Source organism: Furipterus horrens, unplaced genomic scaffold (assembly GCF_987537825.1).
Source record: "Furipterus horrens unplaced genomic scaffold, mFurHor1.1.pri manual_scaffold_10, whole genome shotgun sequence".
Lineage (NCBI taxonomy): Eukaryota > Metazoa > Chordata > Mammalia > Chiroptera > Furipteridae > Furipterus > Furipterus horrens.
In genome coordinates this window covers 82,200,693-82,222,713 of record NW_028327180.1, presented here as the reverse complement: position 1 = coordinate 82,222,713, position 22,021 = coordinate 82,200,693, and the positions used below count along the sequence as shown (strand labels likewise).

The window sequence follows — 22,021 nt, the reverse complement described above, 5'->3', positions numbered from 1 at the left end:
TTTAAATCAGATAAAGAAAAAAATGCATCACAGTGCTTATTTTTCTAATATCTCTATGGAAACCTCTATTAGACTTGCTCCTGTCCAAACACAGACCTTGGGGCATCCCTAATCTAGTCTATTCCATGCATACTTCTATCCCCTCATCTCCAATCCAGCATTTGTATCCTCACCCAAAACTCCCTTTAAATGTGTACCTCACCCCTCTGTGAGGAGCTCCAAAAGCTGAGGAATCCATCAAATATTGGATGGCTTCCACTTGTTATTTTTTTAAACCAGAATCTAACAGCAGAAATTTTCAAGTAGGCCAAACATCTTTTAGTCACCAAAGGAGAAATGTCCAATAGTGCTGATTTGGGAACCAAGCAGCCTGGGGTTTGGTGGTGCCTCAAAACTTCACACACAACATCAGGAGAGTCTCTTCCCGTTTTCAAATTCAGGACCTTTACATTAGAGCTTTAATACAAATATTTAAGTCAGAATTACCATAACATGGAAGAATTTTTAGTTAAAATACCTTCCAGGATAAACTCCATTACTACTAATTACTTGATCAGTTTTCAAAGTTGCAGTTAAGTCTACATTTTTTCCATTCCCATTTTCATAAAATCACTTTATTTGGGATAGATTTTTGTTTCAATTTTTGCAACAGGTTTGATTCATTCAGGGTTAAATTCATCTGATATTACAGATGATAGCATCAACCACATTTTCTTTTGTGATCATCGTTACTACCAAAACCAGTCTTCCCAGCTCAAATTTTGTAAACGAAAATATGCTCAAGGTTTCTTAAATTTTTAGTAAAAAAAATTTTACTATGTAAAGTTTTAAACGCTGCCAATTTTATTTTGTAATAGTTATTTCTATCCTGTTTTTTGGGTCGATGTTGCAGTTTTCAAACATGATTCCTCCGGGTTTTTTGGGGGGGGGCGGGGAGAAATAACATTTTTTTTTTTTTAGATTTTATTTATTTAATTTTTAGAGAGAGGAGAAGGGGGAGAAAGAGGGGGAAACATTATTGTGTGAGAGATACATCAATTGGTCGCCACTGGTACGCCCCCAACTGGGGACCTGGCCCGCAACCCAGGCATGCGCCCTGATTGGAAATCGAACCTGTGACCTTTTGGTTCACAGGCCACTGCTCAGTCCACTGAGCCACACCAACCAGGGCAGAAATAACTTTTATGTGCAGTTTTCTTCACGATTGTAAATTGTATTTTCTGTTGACTATATCTGCCAGTAATTTTACGTTCTTCGATGGGGCAATGACACAAAGACATAAGGCGACAAGGTGATTCTCTTTTCCTCTGCTGTAAAAAGATCTCTCGTAGAGAGCAGGATTCTGATTATTAAGACTAATCTGCTAGATTTTGCAAAATTCGACAGCCCTGAATAAACCCAGCCAGCTCAGGGCTGCTTTCCTCTTCCTTTCCACCAGAGGCGACAGCTTCTTTCAATACAGAAATTGGGCTGGAATAGGCGGGTCACGAGGAGTGGCGGAAAGATCAACGGTTTAAAACCGCCTCAAACAAAGAGCAAAGGTCAATACCCAACTCCAAGACCTGAAGCTTCCATCCTCCAAGAAAAATGAAGGTGACTCCTCTCTAACTTAACTGGAGGCTTGGAGACGCGGGGCCTTCCAGAGACCAAAGTAACCGACAAACCAGCAACAAGAGTAGACCGGCCAGCGACCGGAAGTGGAAATGAGCCCGGGGCGGAGGTAAGGAGAAGACACGGCGCGCCTGCGCAGTCAGCAGAACTGTACTACGCATGAGCAGTTGGGCGGTGACGGGTGACGCTTGGAGCGTGGGCCGCGACATTCGCTGGTCCCATTCCGCCCTCTCGCTGCCGACCCTCTGGGGCTAGCGCCTGAGATCCCTTTCCCAGAGTGCTCTGCGCCGTGAAGAAGCGGCTCCCAGGGACTGGGGGCATTTTGCGTTGGCTGGAGCCGGAGTAACAAGATGGCGGCGTCGGCGGAGTGACAGGGGTCCCTCCGGGCGGGAGCCGGCGGCAGTGGTGGCAGCGGTATCACCGCCCTAACTCACCGCGCCCCTTTTCCAGCCCGCGACGTCGCCGCGAAAGTGTGGCATCAGCGGCCGCCTAGAAACAACTAGCCCAGCCTGAGAACCACGAGAACCCTTCACAGACTACGATCTGGCAAAAATAAAAAATAAATAAAAGAAAAAACAATCTGAGAGGCGGTAATCAGGTTCCCCTTGGCAGATTCTGGGCCCTGTGACGCCAAAAGCCAACGTTTTCCGTTTCCTGCCGCCCTCCTCCGCAGCCTTGCTTAGGGCACGAGCGCAGAGGCCTCTGTCCTCTCAGAGGTGTCGGGGCTTGGCCCCAGCCTCTGTCTTCGTCTCTCAGGATGGCGAGCAGCAGCGGCTCCAAGGCCGAATTCATTGTCGGAGGGAAATATAAACTGGTACGGAAGATCGGGTCTGGCTCCTTCGGGGACATCTATCTGGCGATCAACATCACCAATGGCGAGGTAATCACCTGGGGTGGGGTTCCCTACACGCTGTTTCTGTCCTTCTACCCCCCGCCCCCCAACTGCTCGGGCCTTTTCCCACCGAACGCACTGGGGAGTCCAGAGGGAGCCCGTTTTCCTGGCTTAGGAACCTCTCTCACGCTCTTTCCCTAAAAGGAAAAGAGCACGATAGAAAGCATGGATGAACTAGGAAGTTTCCCAGCTCGTTAAAAATGTACCGTGATCTACCCTTTTTTTTTTTTTTAACCGTCGTTTAAGGTGAAAACGGCAAAATCCTATTTCTGTGACACCTCTCCCCCGCAGTTTGTGTGTGTGTGTGTGTGTATGGATGTCGATATATATATGTCCTACTGGGCTTCTTGTTCGAATTAGGACGGTTTCCGATCGCCTGGTTTCTTTATAGCCTCTCATTACGTTTTCTGGATGAATTATTTTCCTGCACTTTAGAGGACGTGCCGGTTTCGTCACTATTCCCTGAAGAGGCCTCTGAGGCTGGAGCCTCCTTTTATAATTACAAAGAGAGCTTTCTTTTCCCAGCCTCTCACTTTCTCGTCTCGAGTTGGGAGCTTTGCTTAATAACGTCTCCCCTCCTTTCCCAAGTGACATTGAATCCACAGAGGTTGATACCATTATCCCCTCTCTCCCCTGCAGGAAGTGGCAGTGAAGCTAGAATCTCAGAAGGCCAGGCATCCCCAGTTGCTGTACGAGAGCAAACTTTATAAGATTCTTCAGGGTGGGGTCGGCATCCCCCACATACGGTAAGAGCCCGTAAGCACCCAGGCTACCCTCGAGGGGAGTGTGGAACGGGGGACATGGGCAGAGGCAGGCACAGGACCGCCTGCATCCGGGTCTTGGTATTTGAGTTACCTGGCTTGCCTTTAGCCGTTGGTTACCTTTGAACCGCAAGCCACCACAATCACTGAGTCAATTTCAGTTGGCCAACTTAGTTTACGATTTCAGTATGTCGCACGCTGCTCTGTTTAGCTTCCGACGACCCTCAGAGGCTTTCCTTTTGCACTGAGTCTGCAGGTCACCTTTGATCCCCGCCCGGGAGTGCTGGAGGCTGCTTTCTTTACGTCGGGCGCCTCTGATGCTCTCGGGCTTGTGCGGTGGAGTGGACTTGGAGGTGCCGGAGTGACCGGCCTGTCAGCTCGGGTTGCTGTTGGAACTGGCGTGGGAAATGGCTGCTCTTTTGTTGTGTTTTTGTTCCAACATGTCTTCCTCCTCCGCTTAGAAAATGGCGGAACGACGTGACTCAACCGCATTTTCCTGCCCTTTTCTCTGCTTGGGGTCACAAGGGAAGCTGCCTGGAGGCCCCCTTTAGCACCCCTGAGTGGATTAGACCTATGAAAAGCCAAGAATAAAGCTGCAGGCGGCGATGGGGTCCAAGGAAGGAGATGGCATAATGACAGTCTGATCTTTGCAACAGATGCGACATGAAATGATGAAATTATACTATGCACAATCCTTCAGAACCCTTTTAAAGGTGTTAATTATCCTCGCAGGAATGGCACTGTTGGCTGTACTTCAGTCTGTGTGCTACATTTTTATGGGTAATAGCAAAGGCAGTATGCAGCACTATGTTGAAATTTACTCAGATCTTAGTTGTATTAAAAGAAAGCTTAATCAGGAAACCACAGTTTGATAAGTAACTTCAACCTGTTGAGTTACTTGGTCAGTAACTTGTCAGCCACATCAGGGAAATTGGCCTTTGTTGGGGAGGGGCAGGTGTGTGAAGGCAAGTATAATAGTAATAGTAATCAGAATAAAAGATAACCAGATAGACTATGTTCTTTGAAATGGTTAAAGGATTTTAGAATAGTTTGACTTTTGAGATTAAAGAGTTTTCCTAGTATAGAGTAAAATATAACTTAAAACCCATCGCTTTTTCAACAGTTACTTAAAAATAACAAAGATCCAGAGATAGTTGAGAATTATGTGCAATTAGTATTTACTGTAGCCTCTTTCTAGTCCAATTTCTATTCCTCAAATCTTGAATTAAGGACTAGATTACATACATTCATTCTGATGTGGAGACAACCGGAGTAACACAATCCTTAAACAATTTCCAGCGCTGATAGACATTTTAAAAGAAATTGAATGATAAAATGTTCCATTAGTTGTGAGTGACAGTAAATTATGGTTCCCATCCTTTTAAAACAAACCCTCCTTGTGGAAAGTAAATTTGTTATTGTGGAAGAATGAAAAAATTTTTAAAAATACCTAGCTCTTTTCTTCTCAAAAGAAATTGTCAGTTGCATTAGCCTAGAAATGTAAAACTTCTCTTTGCATGTAATCTCTCCATCCCTGTCTCCCACTGATTTGCTTTTCATCATTAGTTTTTTCCTAGAATTTCACATAAAGGCAACCATATATGCAGTAGCATTTGTGTTTGGGCTTCTCTAACTTAGCATAATACTTTTTAGATTCATCCATGCAGGGAGATTTTATAAATTTCGCAAGTTAGGTTGAATTTAATATTTTTGAAGTAATTTTCAAAAAGCTTTAAGAAAAACAAGAAAGGCATTAAGTGTCTGGCATTTTGAGAGCTAAGCCGAAATTAAATACATAGCCTTTTGTCCAGTAGCTTTTATTTAAGGACAAAGCTGATACAGACCAACAAAGGCAATAGTTAATATACTGAATAAGCAATGAATAAAGGGAATTCACTTGTGAACAAAATAATGGGCCTCTATATAAGATGTGTGCAGAGTTGTGGTAGTTACAATATAAATTGTCTGTGGGTGGAGCTAAAGAGAGATTCACCTGGACTTCAAGTTAAGGCTTTCTGGGAGAGGAAATGGGACTTCAGGATCTGGCCCTAAGGAAGAGAGCTTGGTGAACTGGTTGGGGCAGGCCTCCAAGAGTAGAGTGTGACTTATGGGAGTAGTCTCAAGCAGAATGTAGTAACTGGATGAGGGTGGGGAATGAGTAAATTTGTCTTAGGAGCAGTAGAGTTAGTACATAGACACAAAAAGTGGTTCATTGGTTTTTGAGTGTGAGAGTACTTTTTCCACTGAAAGCAGAAAGGGTAAGAAGACTTACGCCTTTATTTGAGTGGCAACATCTTCCCATCCCCCTCAGTTTGTTCCCCACTATTTCCACATCACCTACACATACATACACTCAATAAACATTTATTTGGTAAACAGTGAATTAAATCAACTTTATCTAGATTAAGTAAGGCAATCTTTATGTTATCCATTGTTTTAGAAGTGTTGCAGCTAATTGAAAATTTTAAAATTTTGCTGTATTTACACTTATTCCAGTCCCTCCCTCCCTGTTTTCTTTAATATACTTTGACATATCCTTTAAAAGGTGCTGAAAATTACCTGGCCTACAAAGCAGACCTGTCTAATCGGGTCCCTACATAGTAAAGACCTTATTAAGGTATCTGTTGTTACCTAGTGGCATAGCATCCAGTGTAAAGAGCAAGAATGAGAGGATGATGTTGTCTCTTAATTTTTTTTTTAAGAAAGCTTTTATTTATTTTTAGAGAGAGGGGAAGGGAGAGAAACATCAATGTGTGGTTGCCTCTTGCACACCCCCAACCAGGGCCCTGGCCCACAACCCAGGCATGTGCCCTGACTGGGAATTGAACCTGTGACCCTTTGGTTCACAGGCTGGCGCTCAATCCACTGAGCCCTACCAGCCAGGGCTTGATATTTTTAAGAAACTAAAATCCTTGAAACTTGTGAATTAGCTTTTGGGAGCTCAATTAAAATTACTGTATTTCTGTTAACAACCCTCCCATTCTTCATGGTACTCTGAATTAATATGTTCTCTATAGAAACAGTCATGGTATATGGTATAGCTCCAGATGGGCTGTGTGGTATTGACTGAGTGATCTGGGATCGGTCAGTCACGTAACCTCTTTGGGCCTATCATTTTCCTCATCTATGAAATAAAAATAATTTTACCAACTTAGTAATTTTCTAATTTTGTTGGAGTGGGAAAGGAGCATGCTGGACAAAAAGATTTAGGGTTTCCTACTTGTCTGGGAAAAGTTTTGCATATGAGCATTTTGGGTAGGGATTTATTTGAATAAGTTTTCCTACTTTAAAGTCACTGGCCTAGTTGATACCAGAAATTTCAGCTTGGAAATTCTAAGGCTTGTTTTGAGATAATAGCTAGAAAGCATTTCATCACAGTTTGATGTCATGTCTAGATCTTATCTTTGAATGTTACTTAGAAGTGATACACCACTCAAGATTCTTAAAAATGACATCCCCATCAGTTAAACTGTAGGTTATCATTTAGAAGGATGTAAATTAGTGGGATCTACTTTTATAAGGAAATCATGAATAAAGAAGATGGAAAGAGCATAAGAGAATTGTGTTACCTTGTTTTTTAACTATTTTTTTGCCCTTTGAATGTCAAGTATTCTAGAAAATATTTTTAAAGTACTGGTTAATCCTTACTCTTAAGTGTTAAAAGCAGCTTAAATTTTAATCTTTGCTTTTTGGCTCTGAGGAGATATCCTATAAATAAGCCTTAATGTTGTTACCAGAGAACAAAGGTGACATCAGTACTGGGTATGTCTTTATTAGAGAGATCACTGGATGCACGAGAAATGTCATCTTAACTTACAGAGTAACTGAATCCAAAGTATACTAAAGATGCTTAATATTGGCTTATAATGGATTCCTAGTTACGGAATGATGTAATGATGCTTAGGTAGCATTTTTGAGCAGGGTGAAACTTGAGAGATAGAACCCACAACTTCATAATAGACATTAGACTGGTGACTTTAAAGTCCCCTAAGTCTGAATTTTCCTGTGAACCATTTTCACCTTACATCAAGGTCAAATCATGGCCGCTCACATGCCCCACACCTTTTCATTTGATGCTGCAGAGGCATACTTGGCCTCCTTCACTTTATGGCATTTGACCTCTTACAGAGAAACTGAAAAGCGCTCCTGTAAATGTAAGTAACCTATTGCTTGTATTATTATTATTTAACTGGCTGCTTTTAATTCTTATTCTCCAATTTGAATCCATGGGTTGCAGGGTGAGAATTTTTGTTGGACATGATTAATTTGTATTTGAATTGTAGTATATACTTAGGAACTCATGTGTAGTATAGGACATGGGTTTTACTATCTTGTTTTATTTTTAGAGCTATATCATTTTGTTTCAAAGTATATTGAAGCTATACCTAAAGTAACATTTAGTAACATTTTCTCATCTGTCCATGTTTATAGTAAGAACTTTAATGTTAAGAACTCTGTAAGAAGAAAACTAGAATTTGAAGCACGTGTTATAAGTTGCATCTTATACATTTACTCTGTTTATATTAAAAATCAGTCCTTGAGTTTAACAGAAGTTTTTCTGATGTTAAATTAGTACCTTAATAGCTTTCATAATATAAATGATTACCTAGTTTAAGTGTTGCTTTTGTTACTGTCTTGTTTCCAATACTATCTTGGGTGGTTCTTGAAATTTAGAATGAATAGTAATCATATAACATGGACAAATACATGTCTTAATGGGATTTTTAAAAAATGAGATATAATTTATAGAGTGAAATGTACAGATTTTAATCTGCCATTGAATCAGTTTGAACAAAGACATGCACTGGTGTAACCCACGCTCCCTATTGAGATAAAGAATATTTGATTTTACTGCTTATCTTTGGCAAGTTATGTTCTGTGACCACATAGGTTCTTTTTCTTTTTAAATTTGTCTTTTGGATTGCAGTTACATGTTACTTTTTCTTGATCTGATATTATTAGTCTGTGCATGACTACAGGTTAGTAATCTGTTTATTGCCATGAAGTACACTATTAGATTTACCTAATAAAATGATCAGGTGGGAGTGGTTAATACTTTAGAGGCACTTGAGCTTTTTGCCTTGTTCTCTTTTGAGGAACTAGAATACTTCTTTTTCCTTATCAGTAAGTTGTCATCGGGGTATGTTGTTTTATAGGGGACTTTGGAAGTGCTGTACAAAACAGTTTAGCTAGAAGTATATTACGATCCTCAATATAAAGGGAAATGGAAATGTTACAATGAGAGTTGGAATTCATCTGTGATTCCACATAGATGTGAACTTGGTATGAATTCTGTAATTTGTAATGTTGGCTTTCATTTGTAAAAGGATTTGTAAGACCAACTAAGTATTAAGAGTTTTTTAATGCATTATATAAATTGATGGGGTCATAGGATAATATGTGCCTCTTTCATTCTCTGATGCAGTAATGATTTGTTCCGACTTTAATGCATAGTTGCCTTTTATTCATAACATTGATATATGCTATTGAAATAAGTGTGTAGTTGGTTGAATTCAGTATGGCTAAACATTCCTTTCTATATATATGTGCAAGAAAAAAGAAATAGTTGACCTTTATTCAGGCATTGTACCTGGTCTCATTTAATCATTGTGTTAGAGTGGTTATTTGCCTAAAGTCACATAGCAAATATGTTATTTGAGTAGATCTCACTGCTTCTTTCAACTATACAAGTGGTTCTCAAATTTGGCTGCACATTGGAGAGCTTAAAAATTTTTGAGACCTAGCTTCTGACTAACCTGAGCTACTTATTTTTATTTAAGAGGTCTGGGGTATGACAAATTATAAAAGCTCTGGGTTGTTTTTCATGTACAGCAAAGTTTAGTAATCACAGGACTGTACCATATTCCGAGATTAACGAAAGTGCTTCCCTATCCACACCACCAACCCCCATCTTTTCCTAGAACTAGAATTTGATAAGGTTGGATTCTATTCTGAATTAGGAGGTTAATTCAGGAAATCCTACACCAGGAAACATGGTACTGGAAAGTACACTGTAACCTCATATAGTCAAATGCTTTGATTTCTGAAAACCAATATGTGAAACCATTTTCCTATTCACTTCTCAGATGCATTCCTACTAGAAAGCTTTCTAGAAACTCCTTGAGGGAAAGAACCATGTTTTGCTGATGGAAGTATCTTTTATATTTATAATAATGTTGGGTAAAAAGAAGGCATGATTCATAATAAAGAAACTGCTTTTATTTTAGTTCTGGATTTACTTTTTTAATCAAGCTCTGTAGGAAGTCAGGGCTTATACACATTTCGAATTTTAGGAGTACCTGATGCATGCAGTAGTTAGTTCCTCAGTTCCTATAGAGAATATTCATCATCTCTATGGTACTTACTATTTCTCAAATATTCAGCAGAACTCACTAACTGACAGCCAATTTACAAATGGAAATATGGCCGTACTAGCTTATTTAATTTTGAATTCAGGTGTGAAAATACTATATAATTAAATGTTAATGCCCATTAATTTCACAATAAAGGCTTGCTATTGTGGACATAGTCAGCTTAGAGGTACCTATTAGCATCTCAGTAGTGTTGGAATTTATTTTGGTGTAGTTCAGCAACATCACCAAGTTCATTTCCCTACACTGCCAGATGGGGGATAGGTCAAAAAATAACTTGACTTTCACCTTCTGAGTTGTTCTACCTAAGCTAACAAGTTAACATGAGACAGATTAATGGGAGAAAATGTCCAAAATTATGGGTATATATGCAGGGGTGCCATAAAAATACGTAAGACCCAAAGATGCATCAGGTAGTTGAGGTTTTTATATACCATTTTTGAACAAAGAAGAAAGTGAGGCAGGGACCTGGCATTTTAAAGCCCATGATTTTCAGGTAGATGAGAAAGAGCAAAGGTGGTAAATGAATTCTTGCTGGCCACCCAGAAACAGTGGTATACAGAAGAAAGTTCAAACAGGCTTTGCTAGATTTCTCCCAGTCTGCTACATTTTATACTATGCGAAGGTGCTGTTTCCTTTTTTTTAAGCAGGTTTTTCTTTCTTCTTTTTCTTTTCTTTAAAACATCTTTTTAAAAAATTTTATTGATTTTAGAGAGAAAGAAAGGGGGAGGGAGAGAGAAAGAAATACCGATTTGTTGTTCCACTTACACACTCACTGGCTGATTCTTGTATGTGCCCTGACGGGGGATTCAAACCCAAAACCTTGGTGTATCGCAATGATACTCTTAATGAACTGTGCTACCTGGCCAAGGCCTAAGCAGGTTTTTCTATCTGCCTTTCTTAAGGGAGGTAAGGGGAAGGGTGAAAGGTTCATTCTGCATCTTGTTTAATAGCTTAAAATCAGTATCCCAAAAGGCATATTTTTGGGTGGTAGAAGTTTGGTTTTCCTCACAGCCTATTGTCTCCTTAAGGTGGCTTTTATGAAAAGGGTGTGTTGAGTTTAAAGTGATAGGGTATCCCAAGTTTAGCTCTTACATAGTCAAGTTAGTAGCAGAAAATAAAGAACTAAGCTTAATTAAGCCAGGGAATTAGGACCAGGGATAGATCTGAGCAAGATCAGCATAGAAGTGATAGTGGAGAAGATAAATTGGGGATGAGGACTGAACCCCTTGATAGAAATTCAATGTCAAGCAAGCAAGAGGAGAGAGTTGGCATAATGGGCTGTAGAAGTCAAAAGAAGCTAGTTTTTAGGAAGAGGTAATATACATCCGAGAGATAGACAGGAAATGAGATTTTTAAAGGGTTTGGGTTTGGGCTGTAACGAAAGTCCAGTATATAATGATGTTTAGTAAATAAACTGTTGACTCAGGTATGGTCTGAGGGCTGTCTGGTGAGTTGTTAAATATATAAAATTAAAGAATAACCTGACAGAGGCCAGATTTTGGAATTCCTCATGTATATGAAACTTTCCCCCTTTTTTGAAGATGGTGGGGCTAGGAGCATTGGTTTTCATAACAGAGAAATGGCTCCATGAACCCCATAGAGGAACTACTAGAACTGGTAAAGTATTTAGGAAGCTAATACAATAATCCAGGGATCTTTCAAAGTTTAGCTCAGATGCTAACTTTTCTAGGAAACCTTTCCTTTTATCTTCTGAATAAATTACTCCCTCCTCTATATTTTGTAACTTTATTGTTGCTTTCTTATTGCTTTTGTCTTTCATCTGTTCTCCTAGACTTTAAGATGCCTATATCACTTAATCTGCAGTATCAGCTATGTGATAGGTGCTTAAATAAATATTCAGAGACTGGAGGAGCAAATTTTGGAAAAATTTTTTCACAGCTTTATTGAGATAATTTATACATAAACCTTCACCTATTTCAAGTGTACACTTCATTGGTTTTAAGTATGGGTACAGAGTTGAGTAACCACCATAATCTGGTTTTAGAGTATTTTCATTATCCCTAAAAGAAACCTTGAACCTATTAGTGATCAGTCTCCATATTCTCCCAGCCCTATATAATCATTAATATACTTTCTATCTATATATATGGATTTGCCTATTAGAAAAGATTTGACCAAGCCTTCATAATGGGTATTGTGAAAACTGTAGGTATATTGTCCATGTCTTAATGGAAATGTATATTTTAATACTTGTATTCCCCCCACCCCGAAGTGCCTAAATCTCCACATGCTGTCTCCAGTACTACACTGCCAATTTTAGAGCATTGACAACAGACTGACAAAAGTCAGATCATTTGTGATCTTTGAAATATAATTTAGTTAGTATGATGAGCATGATAACCATTTTATTGGGAACCAAGAAAAGAATTGAGAGTAAGATGGCAGATGCCAACTAGGTTTTAGCAAGTTAATTCATAAAGGAGAAAATAAGGTGATCTTGTTTCACTGTTTATCTATCAGCCATGCTGGCTACTTTCACTTTCTTGTGAATGCCAAACCTCAGGCAAGCTCCTAACCCTTCACCTCGCCATCTTCTGGGTGCCCCCTCCCGCCATTGCCCCCCAAGAATCAACCATTCCCTAGTGCCTCCCTCTAAAAGATAGATTGGGTCCACATAACTTGTATTCTCTCAGCACCAGTCTCCATCCAAATAAATAAATATTATTTATTTTGTTTTCTTAGCCACCACATATATTGAATGGATAAATGAATAGTAGCTTTAGTAGTGGATAGTGATATGTATCAAAGCATATTTTTTTTGTTTTGTGTTTTTATAACTTCACGATAAGGAACATTCATATATCTTTGAAGGCAAAGGGCAAACAAGGAACAAAGAGACTGAGAAATAAGAATGTTCTAGCATAATTAAAGGATCTTAGGGATGATTTTTGAGTGAAGGATTAGTAACAGAAGGGTTAGAATGAAAGAAGAAAATGAATCATTCTAGTTGACAGTATTCTGTGAAAAAACATACACATAATGCCCAAATTTTAGGTCTTATTAGTACCTTAAAAATCGGTTTAGAGCCTGGGTTCTTAACATGCTTCAAAGATTCCCTAACCCCCACCTTTTAAGAGGTCACTGAATTTGGATAGGAAAAAATTAACATCTTTATTTTTATGAACCTCTAGCTGAATCTCTTATTTCTATTATAAATGTATGCAAGAAACCCCCACTAAGCAATACCTGTGTCTTTGCGTGACCAATATAAATCACAGATATTTTCATACCACATTGTCACAGGTATCTCAAAATATTGTTTACACTCATCACTACTTCAAAATTATAATAGTAATTAGACCTGCCCCCCCACATGTTTTATTATTTAATACATTAATAAACTGCTTATACCCAACACAAGTTTAGTAATTGTGGCTTAAATACATTTGATGCAGGATTGATCTCAGTTGATGGAGTTCCAGTATTTCTTTTCTTTCCCTTGTATGTCTTGTTCAATTTTGAGTTACTTCTGTGCTTGTTAATGTCTTCCCCAGGGGGTGTGAGATTATGAAGGTGAGAAAATCAGCCAGTTAAAAATGGTCGAACAGCTCAGACCGGTGTGGCTCAATTGGTTGGGCGTAATCCCTTAAAGCAGAGGTTGCTGGTTGATTCCTAGTCAGGGTGCATACAAGACGCAAAAAACCAAGAGTAGAAAATCAGGAGGTAATTCACATTTAGTCTGGTGTCTAGTTCTCTTTCAGAAGGGCTGAAGAGTTACCATGAATCAAAATAGAGTAGAACCTGTCTTGCATTATTGGTTCTGTTTTCATGATGCATGCCGTTAATAAGATAGAGCTTAACAGATACTGATAGTATAAGGTTAAAGGTTAGCTCTAGTGCTGAGACTCAAGGTCATAGATCCCTTCAGCTTCCAGAAGTAATCAACAAATGACTGCAGTACCAGAAGGATTGGTGATTAATTTAGAGACTTAAGAACTTAGCTTGAGAATAGGTGGCTGTGTGTTGTGGGTGAGGATACCTTGCTGTTGAAACCTGATAATTTAGGAGGGGAGTGGGATAAGGAACTGCCACTAATTGCTGTAAATGAACTGTTAACCACAACACACAAACACAGCACACATCAGAAAGAAAAAGGAAAGAAACCAATGTGACATCATTACAGTTAGAAACAGAAAGAAAGAGCAGTGTAGGAAATGATCAACACAAATTGCCTCTAGGTAATTTCTTTTGCTCATTGTAGGTTGGGCACTGTTCAAGGATGGGAAGATGGGGTATGCATAATTTTAAGACTATTATGAATGGCAAAATCATACTGTTAAAATTGGCACCGATAGCCCCGGCCAGGTGGCTCAGTTGGTTGGAGTGTTGTCCTGTACACCAAAAGGTTGTGTGTTCAATTGCTGGTCAGGGCACATACCTGGGTTATGGGTTTGATCCCAGATTGCAGCGTGTGTGGGAGGCAACTGATCGATGTTTCTCTCTCTCTCTCTCTCTCTCTCAAATCAGTGGACATATCCTTGGATGAGGATTTTAAAAAGAATGGTACACATAAATATTAATGTATGGGAACATTAAAAGGAATATAGACAAAATAGGACAGGGTGGCTGGAACTGTTAGCAATAACAACCTAAAAGGGGAATTTGAGCTAGTTTTTAAGATTTCAGCAAGATGGTACTAGACTAGGTCCTTATTTTCTACCCTCATAAAAAGGAACAAAAAAACGTAGTTGATAATGTCTTGTCAAGAGTAAGTTTTAAGAGGCAGTGCTTTGAAAATGTAGATGCTGTGAAAATGGGTATAATATAGCACTGATCCAGTGCTTACACTTTTTACTTGTTCAGTGAGGACTGACGTTAATAACCTGAAAATGGCATAGGAAAAGATTAAAAAGTATTAAAACTGTCATTTTAAAACTTTTATAATTATTGGGCTTATTTAAATCAAAGATGAGTAGGTGCTTGCTGTTGAATTTCAACTTTCAGTGCAGGGAGTGTTTTGAATTCCTTCCTTTGTTTTTCTTATCTGTGAAATCAAGCACTTAGTGTTTTACAGCCTCCCATTTGGCTTTCCATTCATTTTTTTTTTTTTTTTTAAGATTTTATGTATTTAATTTTAGAGAGAGGGGGAGAGAGGGAGAGACAGATACATTGATGTGCAAGAGATAATTTATAATCAGTTGCCTCTCGAATGCAGCCCAACTGGGAACCCGGCCTGCAACCCAGGCATTTTCCCTGACTAGTAAACTGAACCGGAGACCTTTCAGTTTGCAGGCCAGGGCTCAATCCACTGAGCCACACCAGCCAGGGCTGGATTTTCATTCTTTAATTCAGCAAATGTTAATTGAGCATTTCCTGTATATAAGGCATTGTGCTGGATGCTGGGAATATCGAGTTGTGAACAAGACAGATACAGTGGCTGCCTCTATTAGGATTTTCTAGAGAAAACAGAACTGATGGATTGTGTATAAACATACTTAAAGAGATTATGAGGGATTGGCTCATACAGTTAAGGGGCTAAGAAGTCCTGTGATCTCTGGCCTGCAAGCTGGAGGCCTAGGAAAACCAGTGTAGTTTTAGTCCAGGCCTAAAAGCCTGAAAATCGGGAATATGAATATCATGACGAGAGCGAGTTCTTCCTTCTTCAGACTTTTTGTTCTATTCAGGTCCTCTGCCTTGGGGAAGGCGATCTTCTTTACTTAGTCTGTCATTCAGATGCTAATCTTGATTCAGTGCTGGTCTCCAAAGGCACCTTCACCAACACTCCAAAACAATAGTTTACTCAGTATCCCTTAGCCCAGTCAGGTTAACCCACGGAGTTAACCTTCACACCTATCAAGTTGATAGTCTGAAGGGGAGGATGTACAATAAACAAATACATTGTTATCTGTTATTATCCTCCTAGTCATAGGAATGGAACATAATTGAATGCTTTAATCTGAACTATGTGCATATCGTTATTATACTGATTTGTTGTTCTTGGAAGTTCTTGGGTCTCATAGCAATACTTAAAATATTTTATTTGAGTCATTTTCTTAAGACATTTCCATTTTTATAAAGAGATTTCTCAAAAAGAAACCCCTAGCCTCAAATCTCCAACTGTAATGTAACACTTCTAAATTAGTCCCCATGTCGTTGTTACTCCTTCCCCTACTTCCTATTTTCATATTGCATACTGATGCCAAGGCTACCCTAAAATATTGGCTTAATTATATTATGTCCCAGTCACACTCTTGTTAATTACCCCAATTATTTACAGAATGTAAAAGCTGAGCCTGGCATTTAAGTGTATAATATAGTCCGGCACTACCAGCGACTTTGACTCTCCTTTCTATAGCTCTGTTCTTGCCCCTGCTAGGCACACCCTTTTCAGCCTTCCCTTTCAGAATATTGTCTCTCCTTCAGGATCTGACCTGTAATAGCAGGTCATTCTCATGAGGCTTCTTTGGACAAATTTAGTTCCCGTGATCTTTTGGTTTTCAGAATTCTGTTAACATTTTTGTTGGCCCCAGTGACTTGTGAATGTATCACCTTACATTTCTGCTTTTGTGTGTCTTAATTTTTAAACTAGATTTGGTTTAGATATGGGTTTAGAGGAAAGGAGATGAGAACAGAGGGGAACCTTGTCTTCTCTTAGCACAGTCTTAAGATCATAAGGTACCTTTTTTTGGTAAGTAATAGTGACTGGGAATAGAACTGGGAAACAGAGGTGAAGGTAGAAACTGAATAAGTGGGGCTAGGATAAGCAAAAAACTGTTCCTGGCTTCTAATTTGTGTTTAATGTGTGGATGAGTTAGACAGGTGGAAAGTACAGATGGGGAGGATATGAGGAGTTAGCTTTAGAGAAATAAACTGTATTATATATTATATATTCCTTGAGACCAAAGGAAGTAGGAACATTAGAAACACCTGTCACCTATTTTTAAGGAGTTACGGTGCCAATCTCTATACAAGAGCAAGATCTGATTATTTTAGAAATGCATGGTTATTCCATGGAGAAAAATCACTTTGAAACATTTTTTTTTAGCTGTTTTTATTTTTTAAATGGATCACTTACCATTTTCACATTGAGAATAGTGGATATGTTTTATACACTTAAGAAAGGAGAAAAATACAAAATAAAAACTTGATTTTTTAAAAAGGTATGTTTTCAAACTCATCTTAATTCTCTCTGGTTTCTAATTATTATGAGAGTATTCTGTTACGGCTTACTTTGCAGATGGTGTCTCAAAATGCTTTATGAAATCGTGTGATTAATTGCGTGAAGATACAAAGTATGAATTGGTGTCTTTTGCATTTCAGGTGTGGACTTGGGCCTAGGTGGATGGTTGTAAAATTTGCCTATTTGTTGTAGCTTTGCCAGTGAGCCATCGGTGGAGATCCGCTGATGCAGAGATGAGATAGGGGCTTGTGAGAGTTGATTTATGCCTTCTCTTCCCTTTGCCTTTTTGTGCCTTCCTCACTCTGCCTTCACTCTTTCTGGATTTGGTGTTCTAGAGAATAATTTCTCTTTGAATAGCCTGGATAAGTTAGAATTATATTAATATTTACTATAACTCTTATTATTGGGTATTTATCATGGCACGTACTGATTTTGAAGTTCCTCACAATTCTCTAGCACAGATTTGCCTCTGCCATTAAGTAATGGAAGAGGAAAAGGCGTGAAAAAGGAAAGGAGAACATAACCTATTTACTTTGTTCATCAATTACCTTTTAATATTATTTGTTATGTTTATCCACATCTTCCCATTTCACCACTGCAAGCTTTTCTTTCAAATAAGTGTTTGAATAAATGTGAAGAGTGTTGAGAATTCCCATGTGGAAAGTAAGGATGGAAGAGGAAAAATTGTAGAGCACCCTTGTTTAGCAGATTCTCGAAAAATTTTTTGTTCAGTGTCATTCTGTTAAAACATTGATGAGATGTGGAAGAAACAATTCTTGTTCGTATCAATTAGCCTATGGTGAAATTTGTATCATTATATTTTGTTTTGCTTGATGTGGTTAAAGTCACAGAACCTATTGATGATGATGAGTGAAGACTTACTGTACAGTTTTGGTACTATGAGCACAGACCAACTCTGCCAGTGGCTCATCTGTTGCTTTTCTTAGGCTAGTAGGCAAGATTTCTAGAAGGTTAAGCAGAAACTTTTCCCACTAGGATACCTTTTTCTGCAAAGAGGGTGTGAAATGAATTCCTTTTGTATGTTTGAGGGCAGTTATTCATGGATCGTGTTTGTGGAGTAATTTTCAAGAACATTCGAAGCTCAGTTGTAGAAAGGAACATGAACTTTTAAAGCCTAGTCCTCTTGTCTGTGGAAATTAGGCTCTTTCATGGGACCACAAGGAATACATTCCAAGCACCCACGCATGGGAAATTGTGGTGTGGCTTGGTTTATTCATGTGGAAATAGTGGCTGCCCCCTGGGTTTCCAGTGTCCTATCTCTATTTGTCCTGCTGTGAAAAATATCTAACCATGTCTTCAGTTGGAACAACACAGAAGCCAGTGTCCAGGGAGAGAGAGAGAAAGAGAGATTGTTCTTTGTTCCACTGGGGTTATAACCAAGAGTTTGGTTTGGGACAGACCAGGTGCTTTCTCAAAATGAACAATCAACTTCTAGAAAATAGAATTATTAAAATATTAAGTAACATATTCTAGTTTTAATCTTGATTTTCTCTTAATTAATTGACATGTATCAAAACAACATGAGCGCAAAAATTTTAAAAGAAATAGCACTAAGTTTCCCACTAGCCTGATACTTGTTAATGATTTTGACAGATTTTTTATATTCCTGTCTTGAAATATTTTAAAAACACAAACTTTTCAAACATGGTCAGTTCTTATTGGAGTCAACAAAGAAATAACTCCAGTCTAGCTTTAAAATAAGCTTATTTTTTAAAACATTTTAAATATTCACCAGTTTTTTATTTTTCAACCGAATTTGTAATCTAGATAAGTTTAAATTAAAATGGTAGTGTTGATTTTTTTAGGAAAGTACTTTACCTGAATTACAGTTATAGAAACTTGAAATCATTTACTGCAGTGGTTCTCAGTCCTTGGATTCTCTGAAATTAGCAGTAGATAGTCTTTGAGTTATTATGGACAGTGTATATCTATCCACAGTAACATAGCTTGGAATAAGGAAAGCGTGATTCCTATCAAAAGCAAGTGTCATCTTTGGTAACACTGAATTTTTTGTTGCTGTTGTTGTTGCTTAGTTTCAGATTACAGAAAATAAAATGAATTTTTTTAAGGACTTGTAATTGTTTTTTTTCATTTTTAAACGATATTTCTTATTTATTCTTAGAGACAAGGAAAAGAGAGGGAGAGAAACTTCGGTGTCTGAGAGAAACTTCAGTTGGTTACCTAGGTAGCTTGCCTTGTGCGCATGCGTAGGACTTGTAATTGTTGATTAAATACAACTTGGTGGGGAATGGGACAAGAGATACAATATTAGGGATATTTGTTTTCTGAAATGGTTTGAAATGGCTGATATGCACAGTCTTGTTCATTTCTTCCATTAGGAAGTAAGACCAGGTGAGATTAAGGAACTTAAGTGGGAGATGGGTATAGAATTCAACTGCCCTGGTGAGAGGAGTGCTAAGGCTGCCAGGCAAGTCCTGTCTAACTGGGACAATGGGGTCACTTGACAGAAGAAAAGTCTACCCTTATTTGGGCAGTTGGGCAGTGTACTTGTGCAGTGGGTTCATCATCTGAACCAGAGAGGGAAAACTTATTCTTAAGGTTTTTAAGAATTTTTAAAATTTGGGGATGTTAATTGATTGGCTTTTAATAATGCCTTTGCTTTTCCTTTTTCCCTTTTGTTTCATTAGGTGGTATGGTCAGGAAAAAGACTACAACGTGCTAGTCATGGATCTTCTTGGACCCAGCCTCGAAGACCTCTTCAATTTCTGTTCAAGAAGGTTCACAATGAAAACTGTACTTATGTTAGCTGACCAGGTATGTGAAATTTTGATGAGAATTAAAACTTGAGAATATGACTGTTCATCATGGTGTGGCTGTAATTTAAATGTTTATAAACCTGTGTGTCACTGTTTAACCTTAGGATCAGCAGAAAAAGATAAAATAGTAGGATATACTCATTCAAGCGTATTACGCTGATATGACTTGTAGATGTTTAACTATGGGTATAGGACAAAAACAGATTCTATTGACTTAATTACTCACCAGGAGACTAGTAGTTTTCAGGCTGCTTGATCAGATGTAAGATGTAGCTTATTTGTTTTTATGTTGAATATAGGAAGTTTTCCTTATAAGATTTTGTTTGAAGAAAGGTTCAGAGTACATGAGAAAAATATGGCTGAAATAATTTAATCAAGAAAGAATTTTTGACCAAATAGATGTGTTTTGAAGCGATGGAAATATAGCCATTGGTAGAACCTAAGCAAAATCAGAATTTTTAGAGATGTCATGAATTCAATTCATGTGTTGGCTAAGGATTAGATTAAATTGTTTTAAAGCCAGAGCTTAGGTTTTTTTTTTAATCTTAAGTAAAAAATAAAATTTGTTTTAAAGAAATTTAATATGTGAGAATGAGGTCAGGGAATAAGCCTTGAGGAAACAGATAACATAGTAAAAGATAATAAGTAAATGTCAAGGAATGCATCATTTTATATTTTGATCACAATAACTTCAAGGGAAGGGAAGTTGAAATGCTTCAAGTTAACTCAGTGTTTATAAAAACGCTGTGGAAGAGGAAAACATTTTTAAAATTTAGATCAGGTATCATAAGAAAGTAAAATGAGGTAATAAACAGAAGTAACATTTGAGGTAGATTTTAGGAAGTATACATTGCAAGGATTAGAAAGTAAAATTTGTTTTATTTTTGTTTGTTTGGGGGTTTTTTTGGTAATCAACACCTGATATTCCCTAAGCTTAACATATTAGCAAATTAGTGTTTCATTTGTGACACATTATGGACTCAAACATTAAAGGGTTAAAAACCTTTTAATATGTTTTAACTAACATCTGAATGAATCCTAATAAAAGTTTTATATTCTGTAGGCTCAGTGACTCATTGACAGTTGTACAGTGAAACATCTATTTAGGGCCTCTAAGGAACTAGTTAGGAGCTTAGAGTTCAGTAGAGAAAAATGGAAAACTGCGATGTTCTAGATTCTGTGATAAAAGTCTATTCAGAGTACACTGGTCACAAAGGAGAAAGAATGTAATTGAGGATTTCAGGAAAGCATTTGTTTTAGGAGGTAACAGCTAAGTGTTGCTTTGTAGATGGTAGACAGCACTTGAAGTAATCTGTAGTTTGTGCCATTAATTGTCTCTTGCCCAGTGTTTTCCCAGTGAATTAATAGTCACAGTTTAATGATAGATAATTATTTAGCTAGGACAAATGTGTGCATTAAGTGAGCCAAATGTTTTGTTTTACTTCCTTAATGCACAAGTTGCTACTGTATGTAAGGTGAGTATTTGGACTTGGTACACATTTACTTCCTTGAGAGTATAAATAGATTGTCAAGAGATTACATATTTGGCTTCAGGAGACATTTATCAAGGTAAAGGAAGATTTAGAATCTTTATATCCACAGTAATAAAAGCTCTGCGGAAAAGGACAATAAAAAACAGAATCTTGACGCATAGTACTGAGAAGAGCAAGAACATATGGATAGAAAATAATCTTGGTAGTCTTTGGATGTGGAAAACGTTGTCAAATACAATTCCTAAGTATCTTACGGAAAAGGTAGACATAATTTGAAAATTAAAACTATTTTGAAAGAGATACCATAAATAGTTAAAAGAGAAGTTTTGAAAAATTGACAAGAAAAGAACAAGTCAAAAGAATAATGGAACAAAAAAAATATATATTGACAGTTTATATGATAGAAAATTGAAATGGTCAGTACAGATGACCAATTTCCAAATTAAGTGTTAGGGAAGTACAAGTGAGGTCAATAACTGTCAAATTGGCAAAACTTAGGAAGAACTGAAATCCCTTTGCTAGTGAGAAAAGAATACTCTTAAAAACTCCTGATGGAAAAAAATAACTTGTTGATAACCTATTTTGAAAGGTGCCTATCAAAATGAAAAATATGCCCTTCAGTCCAGCAACTCCCTGTAATTGTGTGGGACTTATAGCCTATAGAAATAAAAGCAGTAGAAGGTACAATATATTTAAGTTTAATAACAGCATTACTGCTTACAGTGGGGAGATACTGGAAACAATGGGAATACTGTGTTAGGGGTTATTGGGAAAATTTTATATCTATACCTTAGAATATTTGTAGTCATTAAACAGAATGCTAAGACCTGTTGAATTTGACTTGGCAGAATTTTTAAGAAAAACTTGTCAGAATGACATTTTTACTATTCATGTTCTGAATATGATTTATAAGTGTGGAGAAAAAATGGGGGAGTCCAAAAACATGCAAAA

At 37.8% G+C, this 22,021-nt stretch overlaps 1 protein-coding gene across 4 annotated transcripts in view; it reads left to right on the top strand.

The window, feature by feature from the left end:
- Positions 1-1,805: 1,805 nt before the first annotated feature.
- The window catches only part of CSNK1A1 (casein kinase 1 alpha 1), a 41,841-nt gene continuing 21,625 nt past the window's right edge, over positions 1,806-22,021 (top strand). For 2 of the 4 annotated variants that reach the window (XM_090288378.1, XM_090288377.1), the window contains exons 1-3: positions 1,806-2,491; positions 3,143-3,249; positions 19,449-19,575. In XM_090288378.1, coding sequence (XP_090144504.1) covers positions 2,369-2,491; positions 3,143-3,249; positions 19,449-19,575 — 357 coding nt within the window. In that variant the 5' untranslated portion in view covers positions 1,806-2,368. The remainder of the gene's footprint in view (positions 2,492-3,142; positions 3,250-19,448; positions 19,576-22,021) is intronic. The other 2 variants (XM_090288380.1, XM_090288379.1) reach the window with 2 other exon arrangements.